At 43.2% G+C, this 18,871-nt stretch overlaps 1 protein-coding gene across 1 annotated transcript in view; it reads left to right on the top strand.

Annotated features, from left to right (window-relative positions):
• Nucleotides 1-17,029, top strand: part of rell1 (RELT like 1) — a 41,213-nt gene extending 24,184 nt beyond the window's left edge. The window contains exons 4-8 of the mRNA XM_084043816.1: nt 554-608; nt 8,803-9,048; nt 11,516-11,654; nt 13,187-13,227; nt 13,315-17,029. Of these exons, the coding sequence (XP_083899942.1) occupies nt 554-608; nt 8,803-9,048; nt 11,516-11,654; nt 13,187-13,216 (470 nt within the window). The 3' untranslated portion in view covers nt 13,217-13,227; nt 13,315-17,029. The remainder of the gene's footprint in view (nt 1-553; nt 609-8,802; nt 9,049-11,515; nt 11,655-13,186; nt 13,228-13,314) is intronic.
• The last annotated feature ends 1,842 nt before the right edge of the window (nt 17,030-18,871 follow it).

Raw genomic sequence — 18,871 nt, forward strand, 5'->3', positions numbered from 1 at the left:
ATGCATCACATCGCAATGCGTTGTGAACGTATAGATCGGCTATTTTAGCCATTTGTCGAACAAGAAGTATATAGGGCTTAAGTGGTTGACATGTCTGAAAAACACGTGTGTGTGTGTGTGTGTGTGTGTGTGTGTGTGTGTGCGTGTGCGCGCGTGTGTGTGTATAAGTGAACACAAACTATTGCTTATTGCCGTGCACGAAGAGCAAGCAGAATAATCTATTTTCATACCATTGCACTGTTTATAAAATGTTCACTATCATTCATGCCCCTAATCTCTCTGCATTTCCACAAAACATCCTTTCTGCTTTTGTTGAGGCTTTCTATTCTGGTTAGCTGTTTATCATGGTGAGAAACGGGTTTTGCCGTTGCTCTGAGGTTATATGTTGTGTGACAGTTCCGGTGATGGCATGCAGTGTGCCATTTAATACAATTACAGTAAGGATCAGATCCGGCCATCTTTCAATAAGCACTCTGCTTTGGAAGTCACTGGAGCGCCCCTGTCCCTAATTCCCACAGCATGCTTATCTCTCTCTTTTGCTCCTCTTTTTCAGCAAACAGTGATGCTCTCAAAGCCATGGTTCATGACAACAGCATAGACTCAGATGGGTAAGTTTTCATCTTGTGCTCTTCTCTACTTCCTGTATTGGTCAGAGCAGTGATTCTCAGTCAAGTGGGGTCTGGCTGACCCCCAGGGTTTCCAGGGGGTCCCTAGGATAAAGCATCGAAATCAGTTTAACCGCTTTAAACCTATATACATCAGCTATTTCCCAAAAATCTTGAACACATTTGAAACAACGCATATCTTGTATACACAAAACCTTTTCAGAATACATGCTAATTTAGGGGTCCTTGAAATGATTTTTTAAGAACCTCTGGGCTACAGTACTGTATATATACCATGAACATACTCACTACCTCTCTGAGTTTGTCGTAATATCATTACTGACAGGAGAGTTGAAATGGTTTACCAACTCAAGCCACAGTGTTGGATGCTGTCAGTAGTCTAGCTGTGATGAACCCTGCAACCACCAGATGGCACTATAAGCACATGCTTGTGACCTTCGAGCTTGAAACGACTGAGGCAAGTGTAATAGCCGGAGTGGGAATTGAAGAACCACGGCAGCCAATCAGGTCACATGTCTTCCTCTTGAGTCTCACCACGGTGGCGAGGTTTGATTGAGGCCAAGTCTGCTGGGACGGCTTTGAAAATGTCACCGTGCTCCAAATTACTGCCTTATGTGCTCCACGGCGCTCAGCGTGGCATTGGTTTGACTTTAGATGCAGTGAGAGGGTGAGACCTTTTGCTTTGTCACATTAGAATCGTTCATCGTGTGCCAGGTAGTTCCTGGGGGTGGGGTGGGGTGGGTCGGGGGTGGGGTGGCTCCACATCAAACTGTTTAGTCTCGGGGCTGCAACAAGTCGAGTCCAAGTAAGGTTTCAAGGAATGCCAACGCTCCTAACCTTTTCTCCGCTGCGTTGAAAAGAAAAGAACCGTACAATTGGTTGCTGGTGCCATTCACATGAAGAGCAAAAGGAGGAACAGGAGTGTAATACTGCTTTGCCAGTGAGATGAGAAAGACAGGGAGAGAGAGATAGTAGGTATTTTTTATGTGTTTGGGGGTAAAGTGGTAGTCTGTGCCAAGGATTCGGTATTGAGGCATTCCGCTCTATGGAACGGAGCACTGGCCTGGGAAATTAGCAAGGCAGCAGCGTTGTCGGTTCACCCGACGTCTCCCAGCATCACTCAGTGTTCCCTCACATTCTCTAAATCTCTCTTTGAACATTTTGTTTTACCTCTCCCCCCACCCCTTGTTTTCGCCTCCACTTTCTGGTCCCTGTTCTTTCATTTGAAGTACATGGTCTATTGGTTTCAATCACTCTCTCTTTGTTGCTCTGACAATCTATTTTTCTAGCCCTGTAATGCTTGCTCCGTTTCCCTACCCCTCTCTCTCTCTCTCTCCCTCTCCCTCTCCCTCTCCCTCTCTCTCTTTCCTAGCCAGGTTGGGCAGTCTGCCAGCGGAACACTTAGAGATGGTGGGGACCGAGAGAGTTGGGGGCGGTGGGGGCAGGTGGGCGGGGGCAATTTATGGGACACTGGGGAAGGCGGTGAGGGTGGGGTTCTGAAAGAGAGCGAGAGAGAGAGAGAGACAGACTGACAGAGGGAGAGCGAAGAGAGATTGTGGAAGATGGAGGAAGAGAGAAATGGTTAAAAACATGGGATTGTCAGAGAGACAGAAGAGCTGCTGTTTTGTGGCCAACCGAGCACTCTCTCTCTCTCTCCATCTCTCTCTTCTCTCTTCTCACTTCTCTCTTCTCTCTCAACTCTCTCTGGATGCGGTGCTTAACTTCTTCTCCTCTCAGCACTGCTTTCCCTGTCATTAAACGGCAAACTCCGTTTTTTGCTTGTGCTTTACCTCTCTCTCTCTCTCTGTCTCTTTCTCAGTGGTGGATGTATTCAAAAAGTACAAATTTCAAAGTGCATTTCCTTTTTAATATCAATGCATTGCTGTATTGAAATTCAAAGATGTTCAATGAATTTTGTTTTTGAGAATAGAATAGCTGTTGTGAGCTTGACAATATTTGTCTTTAAAATGTAGTGGAGTGAAAGTCATAAGTATCCAAAATACAAATACTCAAGTAAAGTACAGATACTGTACTTGGGTAAATGTTCTTCATTACTGTCCACCACTGTTCTTTCTCCCTCTCTACGCCTCTCCATCTCTGATCACACCGCTCCAGTGTCCCTCGGTTCCTCTCCTCCTTGCAGGAGTTGTTCACAGTTCAGAATCAGATTGGCTCATTCCCTCTCTTCTCTCTGTGTTCTGCATATCGCGCTCTCTCTCTCTCTCTCTCCATCTTAGATCTTTAGAATCAGCACTTGCAGCATCTTTTTTTTCTCCTTCTCACACGCGCACGCACGCATGCGCCGCGCACACGTATGCACACGCCCATCCACGTTGTCCATCTTCATTCTAGCATGGCTCTTTGGCCTGTCTAATCTCACAGGGCCGTTTATATTGTGCCTCCTTCAAGTTGATTGAGACAAATCAAAGGAAATGCATACACACACACACACACACACACACACACACACACACACACACACACACACACACACACACACACACACACACACACACACACACACACACACACACACACACACACACACACAAGCAGGATGAGAAATGACAAACAAAGGAGAGTGGTGCTGCTGTGAACTGATGCTTGTTCAAACCAACACATCCGTGTGTTCGTACTGTAGAAATGATTTCCTCTAACTTGTATGTACAGTAAACCACTTGAGTATTGCCTCATAACTGTCAATTGGCTCTGACATATATTGGCAGAGATAGGGATGCCGTTTGGACTCTTGGAAGCATAATTGTCAACAATGGACCCATAAGATGTTATTTAGGGTCCATTTTTACGCTCCAGAGTTAGATTGACACTCTCGTTTTTGGCTGTGTTGTCTAATAGCCCCAGAGAGCAGGCTGATGACTGTTTGTTTATTTGGATCCCCATTAGTTGTTACCAAGACTACAGGGGTCCATTGATTATGATTATGATGATTATTGCTGCCATTTAGAAATTAAGAAATGACAATAAAAGATCACTTGTCAGTCGTACACTCAAATACCATGTCAAATGAAGTGCTGTGTTTTGCCAGTGCCTTCTAGGTCTGAGCGAAACTCTTTTGTCTTTTTTTCAAAATATGTTTTGTTGTAGATAGTTAGGGTCTGAATTGGACTGAATGCAGGCCCATTGCCTGGAACATTATTGTTGATATAATCTTTCACTTGTATGTCTTTTCACAATAACCATTCCACATACATGTGTTTTTGACAACTCTAAACAACACTATTAAGTATTGTGTTATAGCCAAAATGACAGAGGCACCAGAAATGTATTTATTCATGTATTTTACAGTTAATAAATACAATTTCTGATGATCCAACATATCCTCGCTGCATTCCTTTTTCAGCGTTTCTTCCGTATACGGAGCTACAAGGGGTGTCGCTAAAACAGACTACTAAAATGAACATTAGGGTAAAACCGGGTCGAACGGTGCGGAGGGACGGTTGCAACTCTGACCTTTTTTCATGCTACACTAAAAATTTGTCACATCCGGCAACGTCACCCTCTTCGTCTTCGGTCGTAAACATCAGACACGTTTTTTCCCCCAGTTCTGATCAAAATTGGCAGAGCTGAAGCCACTTTTGTGTATTTCCACACTGTAGTAAAGAATACCCTATTTGAGTGTTTTCCATTTGTACTGCTGTGTTTATTTGGTGCCGATTGTAAATGGGTTTTGTCTGTTAGGCTAATCTGTGGGCTAACTCTCAGTGAAGGTTCCATTGAAAAATATTCTTTAGCTTTTGTGCTAGCTAGCAAAACATCCAGGGAGGGCAGGGAGGGACGGACGGCGCATTACGCCGCTCGATGCATTACAGACAGGGAGGGGCGAACGGCGCATGTGTTGGCACAAAGTTGAGGAAACAGACAGAGGCGACATTAACATGATACATTTATTTGACTATCAGCATGGTCATTTGCTCGTAGGATTCTACTGAAGCATCAATGAGTTAGATGCCAGAAATGTAACTTATGTGCTTGTTATTGGACATTTCATCCGACCGCGCCGTCCGCCCCCCATGTATGCGCCGTTCGCCCCGACTGGTGGCCGTGTGCGGAGAGAAGCGCAACGTCACTTTACTTACTGATTGCGTTCGACTCGTTTCACTAAAATTAAAACGGACTGCGGGTAATGGGAGAGGACAAGTGTCTCTTATTCACAAAAAAGTATGGTTACATGAAATTAATTCATCTCTGTGCAGGGGGGAAATAGAAAAGAGTGCGCCGTTTGACCCCACCCTCCCCTACACAGTATGATTTAAAGGGGAATGAAACCCAGGGTACATTTTGTGAGTTTGCTGCCCTCTTAAGATTTAAACTTAAACTACAGAGGGGTAAATTGTACTGTAGCAATGACAATACTGCTGTCTATTGTCAATGCTTGCACACTGGTACACATGCATTTAATCTAACACACCCATTCTTAATGTTAGTGTTGCTTATACTGTACGTCACTGTGTGCTAATGTCAGCCTGCAATATCATGTTTTACCTTTCTATAATTCGTAAACTTTAAATGGCAGCATATTGGCGTAGGGTTTCGTTTGTAAGTCGGACAATTCTTATAGTCCAAGCGTTTCGGGCCATATTTTGATGGAATCGTGCACTTTACGATACAAGCATGAAATTTGGCACACAGTTAGAGCATGCCATAAGGAACATTTTTGGCTATAGGGCCATCGCAGATTTGTCCTGTGGTAACCATGGCAGCCATTTTCCAAAATGGCCTCCATCTGCTGTTATTTTACCAATAACTCAGGTGCTAGACCACCTAGGATCTTGATTCTGGTGACTAATCCTACATTTTCAAGGATGAGGAATACAGTGGTACTATTCACAACATGCTAGTAACTACCTAACTAACTACAGTACATGAGGAGGCTGATACTCGTGTCATATTACACCTAGAAGATGCTGTGAAGAAAGGGTATAGCAAGGTGACAATACGCACAGTAGACACGGATGTGCTAGTCCTGGCAGTAACGTCAGCCCAACGCCTCCACTTGACTGAGCTGTGGGTTGCTTTTGGAACTGGGAAAAGTTTCCGTAACTTAGCAGCTCATGAGATGGCAAGGGCATTAGGCCCAGATCGATGCTTAGCCTTACCCATGTTCGATGCCTTTACTGGATGTGACACAGTGTCATCTTTTGGAGGCAGAGGCAAGAAGACGGCATGGGAGACCTGGAAAACCTATGGTGACGTCACACGTGCCTTCAGTTCCTTAGCTGCCATCCCAGACAAAATAGATGACTGGATGGAGCCTCTGGAGCGTTTTGTGGTATTGCTCTATGACCGCACTAGCGGCCAGGCATCAGTGATTCAGGCACGGAAGCAGCTATTCACCCAGAAGGGCAGAACAATTGATGGACTCCCCCCAACACAAGCTGCACTGATTCAACATACAAAGAGGGCAGCCTACCAAGCTGGCCATTGTTGGGGACAGGCGATGGTTGCAGCCCCTGAACTCCCATCCCCAGGTGAATGGGGGTGGAAGAGGAAGGAGACAGGTGAATACAAATAATTTAATCCACTTCTTTACACTTGTAAACCTGTGATCTGACAATAAAGCTGATTCTAATTTTGACAGGAGGATGGGAAGTGCACTGGACCACACAGAAGAGAGCCTGGCCTTTCGGGAACTCCTCCGCTGTGGTTGCAAAAAGGGATGCAGTGGACAATGCAGATGTGTTAAGGCAGCACTTCAGTGTACTGCCCTTTGCTACTGTGGTGGACTGTGCAACTAACATTGTGTAGATTATCTGGCTTTATTGAATAGACCCCTTAACAGACGACGTCACACTGATAAGAACCAGTCTGCGCGGAACCAGTATGCGCGCAATGAAACCCATTCTATCAGGTCTCGCTAGGACGCGCCTCACTAGCCAACACACAAGAGGGGGTTGGGGTGTGCTGAAATCAGCGCACCCCAAAACAACAGGTTGAGAATTGATTGCGTGAAACAATCACCTGTGCATCCAGTCTCAATGTTGGTAAACAAATAATTGGTCTATATGCCATTAGGCTATGACTCATGAGTACTCTGCCTTTGTTGTGTCTTATAGTCCATTGAAAATAATTATGCAATACTACTACTAATAAAAGAAACAGTGAAGTACTGCATTCTTGACTCTCACGTGTCAGTTTGAAAACATCTACTGTACTACATCATTACATATTTTGATGGGTTTATTATTATTTAATTAACTGAATGCCAGATATATGCAGTTAGGTAGTAGAATGTTGTAAATAGTACCGCTGTATTCCTCATCCTTGAAAATGTAGGATTAGTCACCAGAATCAAGATCCTAGGTGGTCTAGCACCTGAGTTATTGGTAAAATAACAGCAGATGGAGGCCATTTGGGAAAATGGCTGCCATGGTTACCACAGGACAAATCTGCGATGGCCCTATAGCCAAAAATGTTCCTTATGGCATGCTCTAACTGTGTGCCAAATTTCATGCTTGTATCGTAAAGTGCACGATTCTGGCCCGAAACGCCTGGACTATTATTGCTACACTTTCGTAGGCAAAGGTACAAGTAATTGGCCTGGTTCCAGACCATAGACCCCGCCCACTCTCTGAGTGGACTGCTCCTCTTGGTCTGGTGTCATAATGTGAGCCTATGGCTTTTCACGGTTGAAGATAAACCTGTCAAATCAGAGTCGGAGGTGGGAGTGGTCTAACGACAAGCCAATCAGCGAATATCTGCTAAAACAAGCTGTGCGATGACGTCAGATGTAGGCGGATCCGTGGATCTCTTGTGATTGGTTTAGGGAAATTTGAATCCCCTCCCCCTGGTAATCGCGGACACTGCAGCCAATGTCAGACTGAAGCTCCACGCAGCTTCAGGCTGATAATCAGGCTAACAAATAATTAGAGGTGTACTTTTCACTGAAAGTGTGTGTGGAACAATGCTGTAAAAAAAAACAGATCCATCTCATCCAAGGACAGGTCACAGTTGATTGGTTTATGCCAGTCAACTAAACTGTGATGAATGGTTTTATCCTATCGATTATAGTCTAAAATATTACTTTCATCATGCAATCACACGCCAACTGACTGTACTGGCAATTTGCTCACGGCTGTAATGAGGAGCTAGCATGTGCACATGCATATCCTTTCATGATTCAGAAGGTGGAATTGAAAATGACGCCCAAAATATCCTCACGGCGCTTCCTTTAGCGTTTTAATCAGTGCAGTGTTGACCCCCACTGGTCTGCGTGTGCCGCATGCACCCGGGCCTGTTATTCCTGACTTAACCCTTTAAGACCTGAGACGATTCTTTAAAAAAATCTAAATCCTAACAGTTTTTAAAAAATTATGTAAAAAATATTTTTTCACGATTTTTCAAAAATAGCAGATCTACAAGCTCGTAGCGCGGCACTCGGTGCCGCGCTATGAGCTTGTATATCTGCTATTTTTTGAATAGCTAAAGAGTTCTAATGTGACACATATGCGTTCCAGGTCTAAATGGGTTAATAACCTCTCCTCCAGACTCACAAGTCCGTCTCTAAAAAAACAATCCATTAAAAAAATCGTTGCGGAACCAATCCAAAGTCTTTAGGCAGTCCTTCGTGTTAGGTTGGTGACATGATTGGTTTCCAAAGCAGTGGGCGTAGGTTTGTTAACCTGCATTCAGAAGCCCTCAGAGATGCATCGCTAGGTGGAGATCTCTGTTCATACTCAGCCTAAGTGTTTTTTTTTTATTGTAATGCCTATTCTGAACTTCTTAGACAAATTCTACTATAGGGTTTGGCACCCAATGTGTTACCAAGACAATATGTGTGTGTGTGTGTGTGTGTGCCCTCTTATGGGACCATATGGAGCTGACTGATTTGTTTGCAAATTGAGGTTAGACAACACACTCCATATTTTGGCGTAGCTGCATTTTGAACTCCTTATATGGTTATGGCTGAGTCATGGTGACATGAGCGTAACGTCAGAGGACCGCCCAGCGGCCGGCCCGCTGGCCGGCCCGCTGGCCGGTCCTCCCTTCAGCCAATTTTAATATAGGATAAAATGAATAAAAACTAAACTGAAACAAGCAAATCCACTCTGGAAACGAACTGAACTCAGCTGAACTGAACCAAACATACAAAACTATAACTCTGCTCCTCTCTCTCTCTCTCTCTCTCTCTCTCGCTCTCCCCCCCCCTTTACTCCAGTCCTCCTGTCACCCCAACTTCCCCGTTCACCCCTACACCCCCACTGACCCCTGTGTCACCTGGGGCACCAGCAGGGGCCGCCAAACACACCTGCAACCACTTGCATACCATCGGGGGCCCTGGGGGCAAGAACATATGCAGCCGCTGCAACCAGAAGAAGTGGCCCCTGATGAGGAGGCCCTCGGCCCGCAAGTCAGAGCAACGACGCAGCCAACTCGGGGAGATCACCGTTCTAGCTGTGGGGAGGTAGGAGTGTGTGTGTGTGTGTGTGTGTGTGTGTGTGTGTGTGTGTGTTTGTCAGAGGTGGGGCAGAGTCACGAAGAGAGGAAAAGGAAACCGACTACAATTTTGCGGTCGTGCACATGTGCTTGACGAACCATATGTTTTGTTCAAGTTGTCAATTTTTCAGGAATGTTCAAATCAAGACTGACCCTCAGGTCAAATTAAATATTTTTGTATATATATATTTTTTAAAATAGCTCTATATTCTGATAGTAATTTAGTGTTTGTTCAGTAACAGAGGTCTCCCTGTCTCTCCAGCTCTTTAATAAACAGAAAATAAATGTTCAGGTCGGGATACCAATTTAATCCAATCAGGATAGAGAACTCTTATGGGATACAGGATAAACGAGTGAAATTGGAAGTGATTTAATCAAATAAATTAACAGACATAATTGGAACTGGAACACAAGCTGATAAATGATGTTTGTGGGGTTCTTACCTGATTGGTGACATTTGTAACCCACCTGAAAATGTACTTTCTGTTTACTAAAGGATGTGGACATGGCCATAAAACAAAAACAAAACTGGAAAAGATAAGACAATAAGTATTAGTATGACACTGTCTCTCTATGCTTGATCATTTGTTCTTGTTTGAGAAATGCTGTTCATGCTATGTATAGAGTATACACGTGACACTTGCATATTTGATTCATCCTGTTGCTTTGTACATCTGCACATATAGTCACTTTGCACATTTGGGTAAACATTGCTGTTTTTGATCAGAAATTGGCCTCACACGGAAATACTGCTAATTATGTATGTATGTATGTATCGTTATGTAGCACAATCTGCGGGGAAAAGTCCCAACAACATTTCACTGCTTGGACCTGTATAACTCAGTGACAAATAAAAACTGGAAAATAGCAATGGTTAGTATCAAAAAATATCAATTGCAGCGCCTTTAAGACAGGGGTGTTTGAAAGTTTTTTTTTATCAAACCGATGAGGATCATGCAATCCCTTTGTCTCAAAACACGAATACCACCAATGTCAGAGTTGTGAGGTTTTCATCTGACAGTGTCTATAATATGCATATACAAGGGCTCATCAAAAAGTTATACAACTCAGCTAATACAAGGATTGTGTACTGCACATACTTTATTATGAGCTGAACCTTTGACAGGGGCGGCTCATGAATATGCTTTTGGAAGCAAGCCTGTGCAATTTTCCTCTGTGATTGATTTCCACTTTCACATTATCAGAGATGGTTGAAACGCAATCAAATTTCCTATTCAATTAGATTTTTCGAACGGAAAGATAATCACACCCGGTGACGTCAGGTGAAAATCTGTTTTGATAATTCTTCTATTCTGTGAGTGAGACGGATGAGCATGTAATGGTGCACAAAGCAGCGACTACTTTTCACACAGCTCGCAGCTGTTTTCGCCTAACCTTATGGTTAGGAAGTTATGATGATTACAGTAAAACATACAACTACCACTACTGTCAGTGGACCCTTGGTACCTGGATGCATGCTGGAGGAATAATTTTGACCTCATAACCGGTGGGATGCAGACAAGTTCCATTTTAGGCTCATTCCAAAAAATGTCATCAGAGATGTTATGAGTGTTCCCAGCTCTCAACAGACAACTGACAACAGTCAGAGTTAACCTCTGACCGGAGTATCTGGATGCACTGACAATAATGTGCCATGAAGCCCATGAGTGTCATCTTCAAGAAGTTCAAGTGTGTTTGCTCTTAACAGAGTCAGTTCTCTGTAAATCCCGTGGTGTGAGCCCAGGGTGTTCTTCCCAGTGCGCTGCACCCATCCTGTGTGCTGTGTGCTGATTAGGATGTGTGGCATGGCTGTTTCTCATTTGCACATCCAGATGAATGGCCCTGAACGCACAGGGTCAGCGTGACCAGGACGAGAATATTAATTTGATCATGTTGTTCAAAGCTTTGAAGTGTGTGTGTTTGTGTGTGTGTGTGTGTGTGTGTGTGTGTGTGTGTGTGTGTGTGTGTGTGTGCGCGCGTGCGCGTGCAAGGCCCATTGAGATGGGAATGGATGCGGGGGAATCAAGCTGAGGTGACCATTGCCCCCAATAACTAAATGTTTATCAACAGGCATTTCAAATAGTCATGTTGATAACATTTTATACACTATATATTAACAAGACAACAAGATATTTACATTGGATATATCTTATTGTAGTGACATGACAAATAGACTCATTTTGGGAGTGAAGTGAAAGGAACGAGTTAGTATTTAATTTGTTGAATTTGTTATTTCATTTCCTAAGAGCTTGCCTTGAAAGACTTCCATATAGTATAATATATTTTTGGCCATTTGGGTGAGTGATGTTTCTTCCAAGTGGGATGAGCCCTAAAATGGCTTATGGTATTTGTCTTGAGTAAGAGACTAATGTCTTTATTTGGGTTCCCAAGTTACAGATGTTTTCTTGAACCCCTGATGTATCTCTCTATCCCAGGTTTCGCGTGACTAAGTGTGACAAGCAGACCAGGGAGAGACGGACCCTGCTGATTACAGACTCCAATGGGAGCGTCCCTGCGTCTCCCACGGAGGCCGAGCCCAGACCCGAGAGTCGGACCCTCTCGGAGTCCAAGCAAGTCAGTCGTGTGTGTGTGTGTGTGTGTGTGTGCGTGTGCGCACGTGCGCGTGTGTGTGTGTGGGTTTGTGTGTGTGTGTGTGCGTGCGCACACGTGCGTGTGTGTGTGTAACTGCAAATTTTTAGTTTGATCCTTTCTGAGCTCTGTCAGTCAATGGACCTACTAGTCGCTGCTAGAGTGAACTGCCATGCTTACAGTAAAATCCACAGTGTTCATTTCAGAGTGTAAGAATCGACAATTATTACACTCGGTGTTTTTTACTGTGCAGTGTTTGCATTTCTGACTAATAACGTATTCAATCAATCAAAAAGCACGAGGTACAGTCAGACATTTAGGCTAAAAGGATAACACAAAAAAGTCCAGGGGACTTTTTTTCCATTGTGGTTCTATGTATTCAATTCATCAACATAGCATAAAAATAACACAAAAATACATATCATCAACAAATATAAAACACTGTACTATGTACAAAGTAGAAAAAAAGATTTTTTTTTGGCAGTGAATGCCACCTCTTTCAATGGGGAAAAAAATGTTTACCTCCCCTTGTGGTCTCCTGATAGATGGATTTTCAGGCCTGTTTTAAAAGAAGCCAGTGATCCACATTTTTTAAGGATGGCGTCAGGGCATTCCACACTTTGGTGGCAGAGTAGTAGAAAGAGAATGTACCCATGTTTGTGTCACCTGCATATCAACAGGTCAACACTGTCTTGCCTTGTGACATTTTGCGTAGCTGCTCTGTAGACAGTACATTGTACTGTACGCCCACTTTGTTGTCTCTGGGCTTCCGCATTCAGTGAACATTTATCCACAGAGGCAGCTGTCTATATGCCATTGAAATAGCCCTGGGTATTGGCACAACATCCACGAAGTCAGCCTCCTATTAATAGAACAGTGACATACTGTAGTGTCACAGATTAGAATCTTTGCTGTCTTTTGTCAAACGCTGGGGAGGGTTTGTTTATGTTGGCTTTAAGTTGAGGTTTGTATGGAACGTCATGGGCACTGATGTGATGTGGCATTGTTCTGCCGTAGCTTCATCAGCTCTCAAGAACGGTAGACATTCTACTTTAATTGAAAACAATAAAGTATGAGCATATAGAAAAATGTAATAAGTGCTACAGTATTAGCACAATAATGACAAAAATTAAATCGCAGATCTACAAGCTCGTAGCGCGGCACTCAGTGCCACGCTATGAGCTTATTTTTTTGTAGCCAAAGTGTGAAATAATGCCTTTTAGGTCAAATCAAAAAATTACACAGATGCGTTCCATGTCTTAATGGGTTAAGTGTCTTGCTCAGGGACGGTTCGACACATAGATCGGGGTCAAGGCGAACCGGGGACCTTCTGCTTACCGGACGGCCTCTCTGACCACTAAGCAACGGCCGCCCACTAAGCTACGGTGCCCTTGGTACCCTATGTGTCCGCTATATTCAGATTCTGGATGTGCAACACTGTGGATGAGTTTAGAATCCGTCTTTCTAATGATTGTTTTTCTCTTTTTAATCAAGATGTTTGTTTTTTTCCCTACCAGGAGGAGGCAGAAAAAACAGATGACAAGTGAGAAAAGCCCAGGTAATTTGTCTTATTTTTTATCATCTTGCAGAATTGAGCCACCATTTCCCCAAACAGATCGATCTAATGCCTGCATTTACTCCACAGGACAAAGGTCTGGCTTTCCAAATGGAGGACTGAAACAATTGGGACATATTTCTAACGTGACATAATGAGAATTATGCAGACGTATCGTCATCACCACCAGAGGGACGGACAATTGCCGGAGTTCTAATCCAGGAGTGTTTGCACCCATGCCTTCAGGGGACAGAGTGATGGTGATGGTGTCAGGGCCGAGAAGCAGAGTCGCTAATGTTGGCACCTCTGAATCTCACCCTTGACATGTCATTATATTGGCCCTTAAAAGTGCAGACAGTAGAAGTAAGTGTGTGTGCGTGTGTGTGTGTGTGTGTGTGTGTGTGTGTGTGTGTGTGTGTGTGTGTGCGTGTGCGTGTGCGTGTTTGAGCAAGAGCTTTTATCAGTTAAATGTATGTTTCGCCAATTCTCCCTCCCAAAACATTACGTGTGTGTTTGTTTTGGTCTTCATGGATCACATTCTGGCTCCCGAACGATGAAGGAGAAACCAAATAAGCCACCTGACCATAGCTAGGTGATCACAACACCGGGAATTGCCAGTCCAAGCCCATTACCATTATGTGATTGTGATGGCAAAAGCTGGTTCTCACAACATAACATCCCGTATTGGTCTGTGTGAGCACCACAGACAGTACTGTATAACCCTCTCACTACTGTATGTGTTCAGGTTGGTTGAGCAACCGCTAGCCAGGGAAACACCCCTGAATTATTATTTTTTCAAACTGCCAACTCTTCTACTAAATGTCTGCAATCTGCCAACATCGGCTTTCAGCACAGCCTTACCTCTAATGGAGAACAGAGTTCTGGGTAGAACAAGGGCTGTGCTTTCTGAATAGGCCTTTCTTGGCAGGAACTCATGGGCTCTAAGAATAGCAAGTGGACTGACTACTGACCAGAACCTGTATCCAAAGTGTCTTAATGCCAAAAGTAGCGAGACCCAAAACCATCATCCGAGGAGATCCAGGGTGTCCATCTTCAAAGCATCTGCTGACCTGCCAATCTGCCTTCCATTTTTACGTTTTCGACATATACCAAAAAGACCTGTGAAGCATTCCGTGATGCTGAATTGTACGATTTTCCTTTTAAAAAGATCCAAAATGATTATGTTGTATGACATCAACACACTTGAACCTGCGGTTTCTTGGAAGACTTGATCGAAGCTTCGAAGACTTGATCGAAGACAATTCTGAAAGGACTAGAAAGTTAACGGTTTGAAGCAAAGAACTGAAGCTACTCAGACTGTTTAAATGCCTTTTTATTAAAGGTGCTAAGTACAGATCAAGGCTAACATTTCGACGTCAACAGCACTTATTTCTGATTCCAATGCAGTTTACAGAGGAATGGAGGATTAGTTTGGGCTCTAGTCCAGCCTCTGGACTAAAAAGTAAATTGTTGCTGTGCCTGACTCTATTGCTTTCCTATTGACCCACTTTTGGAACCTGTAAATAGTTTCATAAGGAGACATGATTTGCCTCCTGTAATCTGAGTTACCCCTAGAGCCTAATTATTGACTGAAAATAGAAAATACATGAGACTAGATGATGCTACCTACTGCACTTTGTTCATTGTCATGAACAAATACTCAGCTGATAAATGAATCTTTTATGGATTATCTATCTAGGGTTACTGGGAACAAGGCCCAGTCAATTTTAATGGAATATGTACTTCATTTCAGTGTGTGTGTGCGCTTGTTTGAGTGTTTGAGACCAACAATGAATGGACAGCTAGATTTTTGTTCGCCACCACCAGAAGTGGTTGACAAACGGTTTTAGGAATGCAATTGTATCATTTATCTTGCCTCCAAATGTACTGTATCTGGTCTTGCTTGTGTGTTTGCACGCATAATATGTGTGTGTCAGTGTCTCTCAGTGAGCCAAAATGATTTCATATTGTACAAATCAAGTAGACTGAATGTCTTTTCAAAGATTGCATTGTCATTCCATTCTATAGCACTTTTTTCCCCTCTCAAATTAAGATTTTATAAGATGAAGTGATTATGTGTTAATGGTTCTGAATTTGAAGTCTTTTGATTGCCACAATGTATTCCTATTACTTTGTGTGCCATACAGGGTCTAATAATGGCATGGCTTCCTTGTGCGATCTGTAGCTATGGATAGCAACAAGTTACTAATTTAGCAGACGTACTCCGTAATGGGGCAAACGTCACAGATGGACAAACTTTCTAGACCAGGGGAGGGGATCACTATCTTCTCTGGATCGCGGCCCACATGAAAATCTCGAAAGCGTTTGCTGCCCAACCATCCATCTGACCGCAACCCGGCCGCTGTGTGAAGTGGTCAGATGGGTGGGCCGTGTGCATTTTTATTCTAAGGCAGGGGTCGTCAAGAGGGTGTCCAGGACCCCTAGGGGGTCCTCAGACGCCAAATCTTTGTGATATGTTTTTTGTTTTTATATTAACCACTTGAACCCTAGCATCCTTTTTCTGAGGAGAACTTAGCCAAAAATAGCAGATCTACAGGCTCACAACGCCTCGCACTGCAAGGCGTTGTGAGCTTGTAGATCTGCTATTTTTTGGCAAAGAGGTATAGGTGTACAGGGAAAAAAGAGCAGACCAAGTAAAAAGTATAAGTTTAATCTGAAACACAATTTTACACAATATGTAGAGGGGGTCCCTGCTTCATCTCACACTCAGCTAGGGGGTCTTTGGCCTGAAAAACGTTGAAGACCCCTGTTTTAAGGGTCAATTAATCAATTGTGGTCTGGCTATCGGTAATCACAAAAAACTCATGTTTGCAAGATTTTAAAGAAAAACTCAATACCATGGCATTTATTTTACATTATACTTTTTTATATTAAAATTATATAATCATTAAAATATTTTTGTTTTGCCAATTATTTTGGAGCCCACTTGCTATATCTTCATGGCCCACCAGTGTGCCCTCGCCCACAGGTTGAGAATCACCGTTCTAGACGGCTGACCCCTTCAATGCCATGCCATAAAAAAAGCGTAAGTAGTCTTAAGTCTATACCTCTCTCTTTCCATCCTGCTTGGAAAAAAGGAGATGATGTCAAGATTGATGTCAAGGTTGAGGCTGTACAGAAACAGGAACTAGGTTTGGCTCCTCCCCCTTTCCCAGTCCACTTCCTCCTGGGTGCTTTTGTGTTTATTCCTTCTAACAACAGCACTACATATTTAGGGCAGTCTTGTTAAGGTTGAGGCAACAAAGTTAAGATGTAGCTCAACCTTTATGCTGAATTGACACCAGCAGCGGACTAGTGCTGCTGGTGGTTCTTAAACCTTTTCCATGTAAAGGACACCCAAATAAATATGTGTTTGGCCGTGAACGCCCATCTGAAATGATTTCATGCCAGGGACTCCATACAAGATTTTGTTTGTTAGAATTAGATTTAAAAGAATATATATATTCCAAAACCCCTGGAGCCCCCTCGAGAGCTCTTATAATGTTGTTTGAGATAACCTGTCTATATTTTGTCCGTTTCTTTATCTATGGTAATCAAAACCCCTTTTTTTAAAATCCATTTTCAGTGTCAAATTTGCCTCCTCGTTTTTAGAGCTTTAACTGGCTATGACCTTGAACCGGTTCATGTTTTGAGAATGTTTTGATATCTGAGTGTACAGTGTATATACTGTATAGGCCTATTATGTTGTGTATTGTACAGTGTGATGAATTTAAGAAACAATGCTACCATGGACGAGCTAATTTGAGATTTGTTGACACTAATAAAATACAATTATGTAAATGAACTGAAGATGATTATTGTGTTTAATTTAACCTGTTTGTATGTCCATCACAGTGATTACAACCTCAGCTCTGCAGCAATGACCATTGACTGGCAAACTCACCCTTTTTTTTTTTTTTGTTAACCATCCATCTATCTTCACATTGTTTCTCATTTCCTTCTCTCCTCTCTGCATCCTTTAACCCCCGGGCATGGTAATGAAAGGGTCATTTATCTCAGTGGTTCTCAAAGTGGGGACCCCCAGGGGTCCTTGAGTCGGTTCCAGGGGAGGAACGAGGAGCAGTTTAACCACTTTAACCCTATTTTATACTTTGAATATTCAAAAAATGCCGATGTATTAATAGCATGCCGATCGGCTATTTTCAATCAATTTGACCCTGGCACAAAATATGTTCAGATGGGGGGTCTGTGGCCAAATGCATAATCACTTTGGGGGATGAAAATGTTTGAGAACCATTGATTTATCTTTTCCTCATCAGTATGTTATAAATGACTTGCGGCTCCTTTGCAACCAATTATGGCGTTAATTTACAAAAAAACTAAAAGTTAAACTATTTAGTTAAGAGGTGGATAAAGTCCAGCTGTAGGGAACGGCAGGGAGATGTCCCTGGCCTGACCGCTGCCCCACCATCCTGGGATGCTCTGGGGCGAAAAACATCATGGAAGGATGGCTCCCAGCTGATAACCCTGCAGCTGGTAAATGCTCAGATCATCCTGCCACCAAGGATTACCAGAAAGAGGAGGAACTTGCAACATCTTTGTAGCCCTTGCAGATTCTGCTTGTAGCAAAGCATATTTGATGTTTATTTCACCAGTATCAAAACAAATTGAAATACTCAAGTAAAGTAAAAGTACAGCATATGACTAAATGTATTTAGTGGCTTTCCTCCATTGGATCTCATAAAATAATGTTACACAATGGTACACACGGACAGACAAGAGTTCCATTCCTCAACAAGGTTGTACAAATAAAGAAGGCGAGAAGAATGACTTATTTGAATAAATATTACTGTCATTGAAAAGAATGCATACTTTTTTTTGCTTTTTGCTTTAGATATAACAGTCTGTAGAGAGTCAGGAAACCAAGGTCAGAGGGATAACGGAAACATTTGAGACGAGATGGGAGACGGATTTGAACCCTGGTCGTCCTCGCAACTCGCAAGGAGCATATGGTCCGTGGACTAACTGGCAGAGTCACCAGGCACCCCACCAGTCGTGTTGCATGCGGCATTATGTCACTTCGTACCGCCGGAGGGAGGGTTGTCTTTCGAGGTGTCGACAAGGATAGGAGCATTTACATGTGGTGAGAAAATGTTAAAAAAAAGTAATGGAAAAAAATGCACACAAGAGTACATGACCCCACCCATGGTTCTAGGCTTTAAGCTTAACCTGCCTATACACACACACACACACACACACACACTTTGGTTTCAGGGTGAAAAACCTGTTAGAAGCTAAATGCAGTTGACGGTGCAGGACGTGAGTAAGCAACAGGAGGATCTGTGGCAAATATTGACTCTTGTCCCATGCGTGTGTTTGTGTGTTTGCCGTAGTGCTTACCTTGGAAAGAACGGCAACACCCGTCTCTTGTCTCTCGCTGCCTGTCATCTCTATTTCTATCACAGAGCAGCCTATTAACAGGATGAGCATGACATATGTATAAGGGAAATTAGCTATGCACATAGAAGCATTATAGATAATAATAACTCTCTCTCTCTCACTCCTTGCATGCCTTCATAAGAGGCAAATTTATCTCAGGCGTTGAATTATTCAGGCCTCCAGGCTTGCAAAGGGGCTCACACCAATGCCAGACTGTGGCTTACCTCTTATCTCCTCTCCTGGCGAT

Source organism: Gymnoscopelus microlampas, assembly GCF_963454915.1.
Source record: "Gymnoscopelus microlampas genome assembly, chromosome: 19".
NCBI lineage: Eukaryota > Metazoa > Chordata > Actinopteri > Myctophiformes > Myctophidae > Gymnoscopelus > Gymnoscopelus microlampas.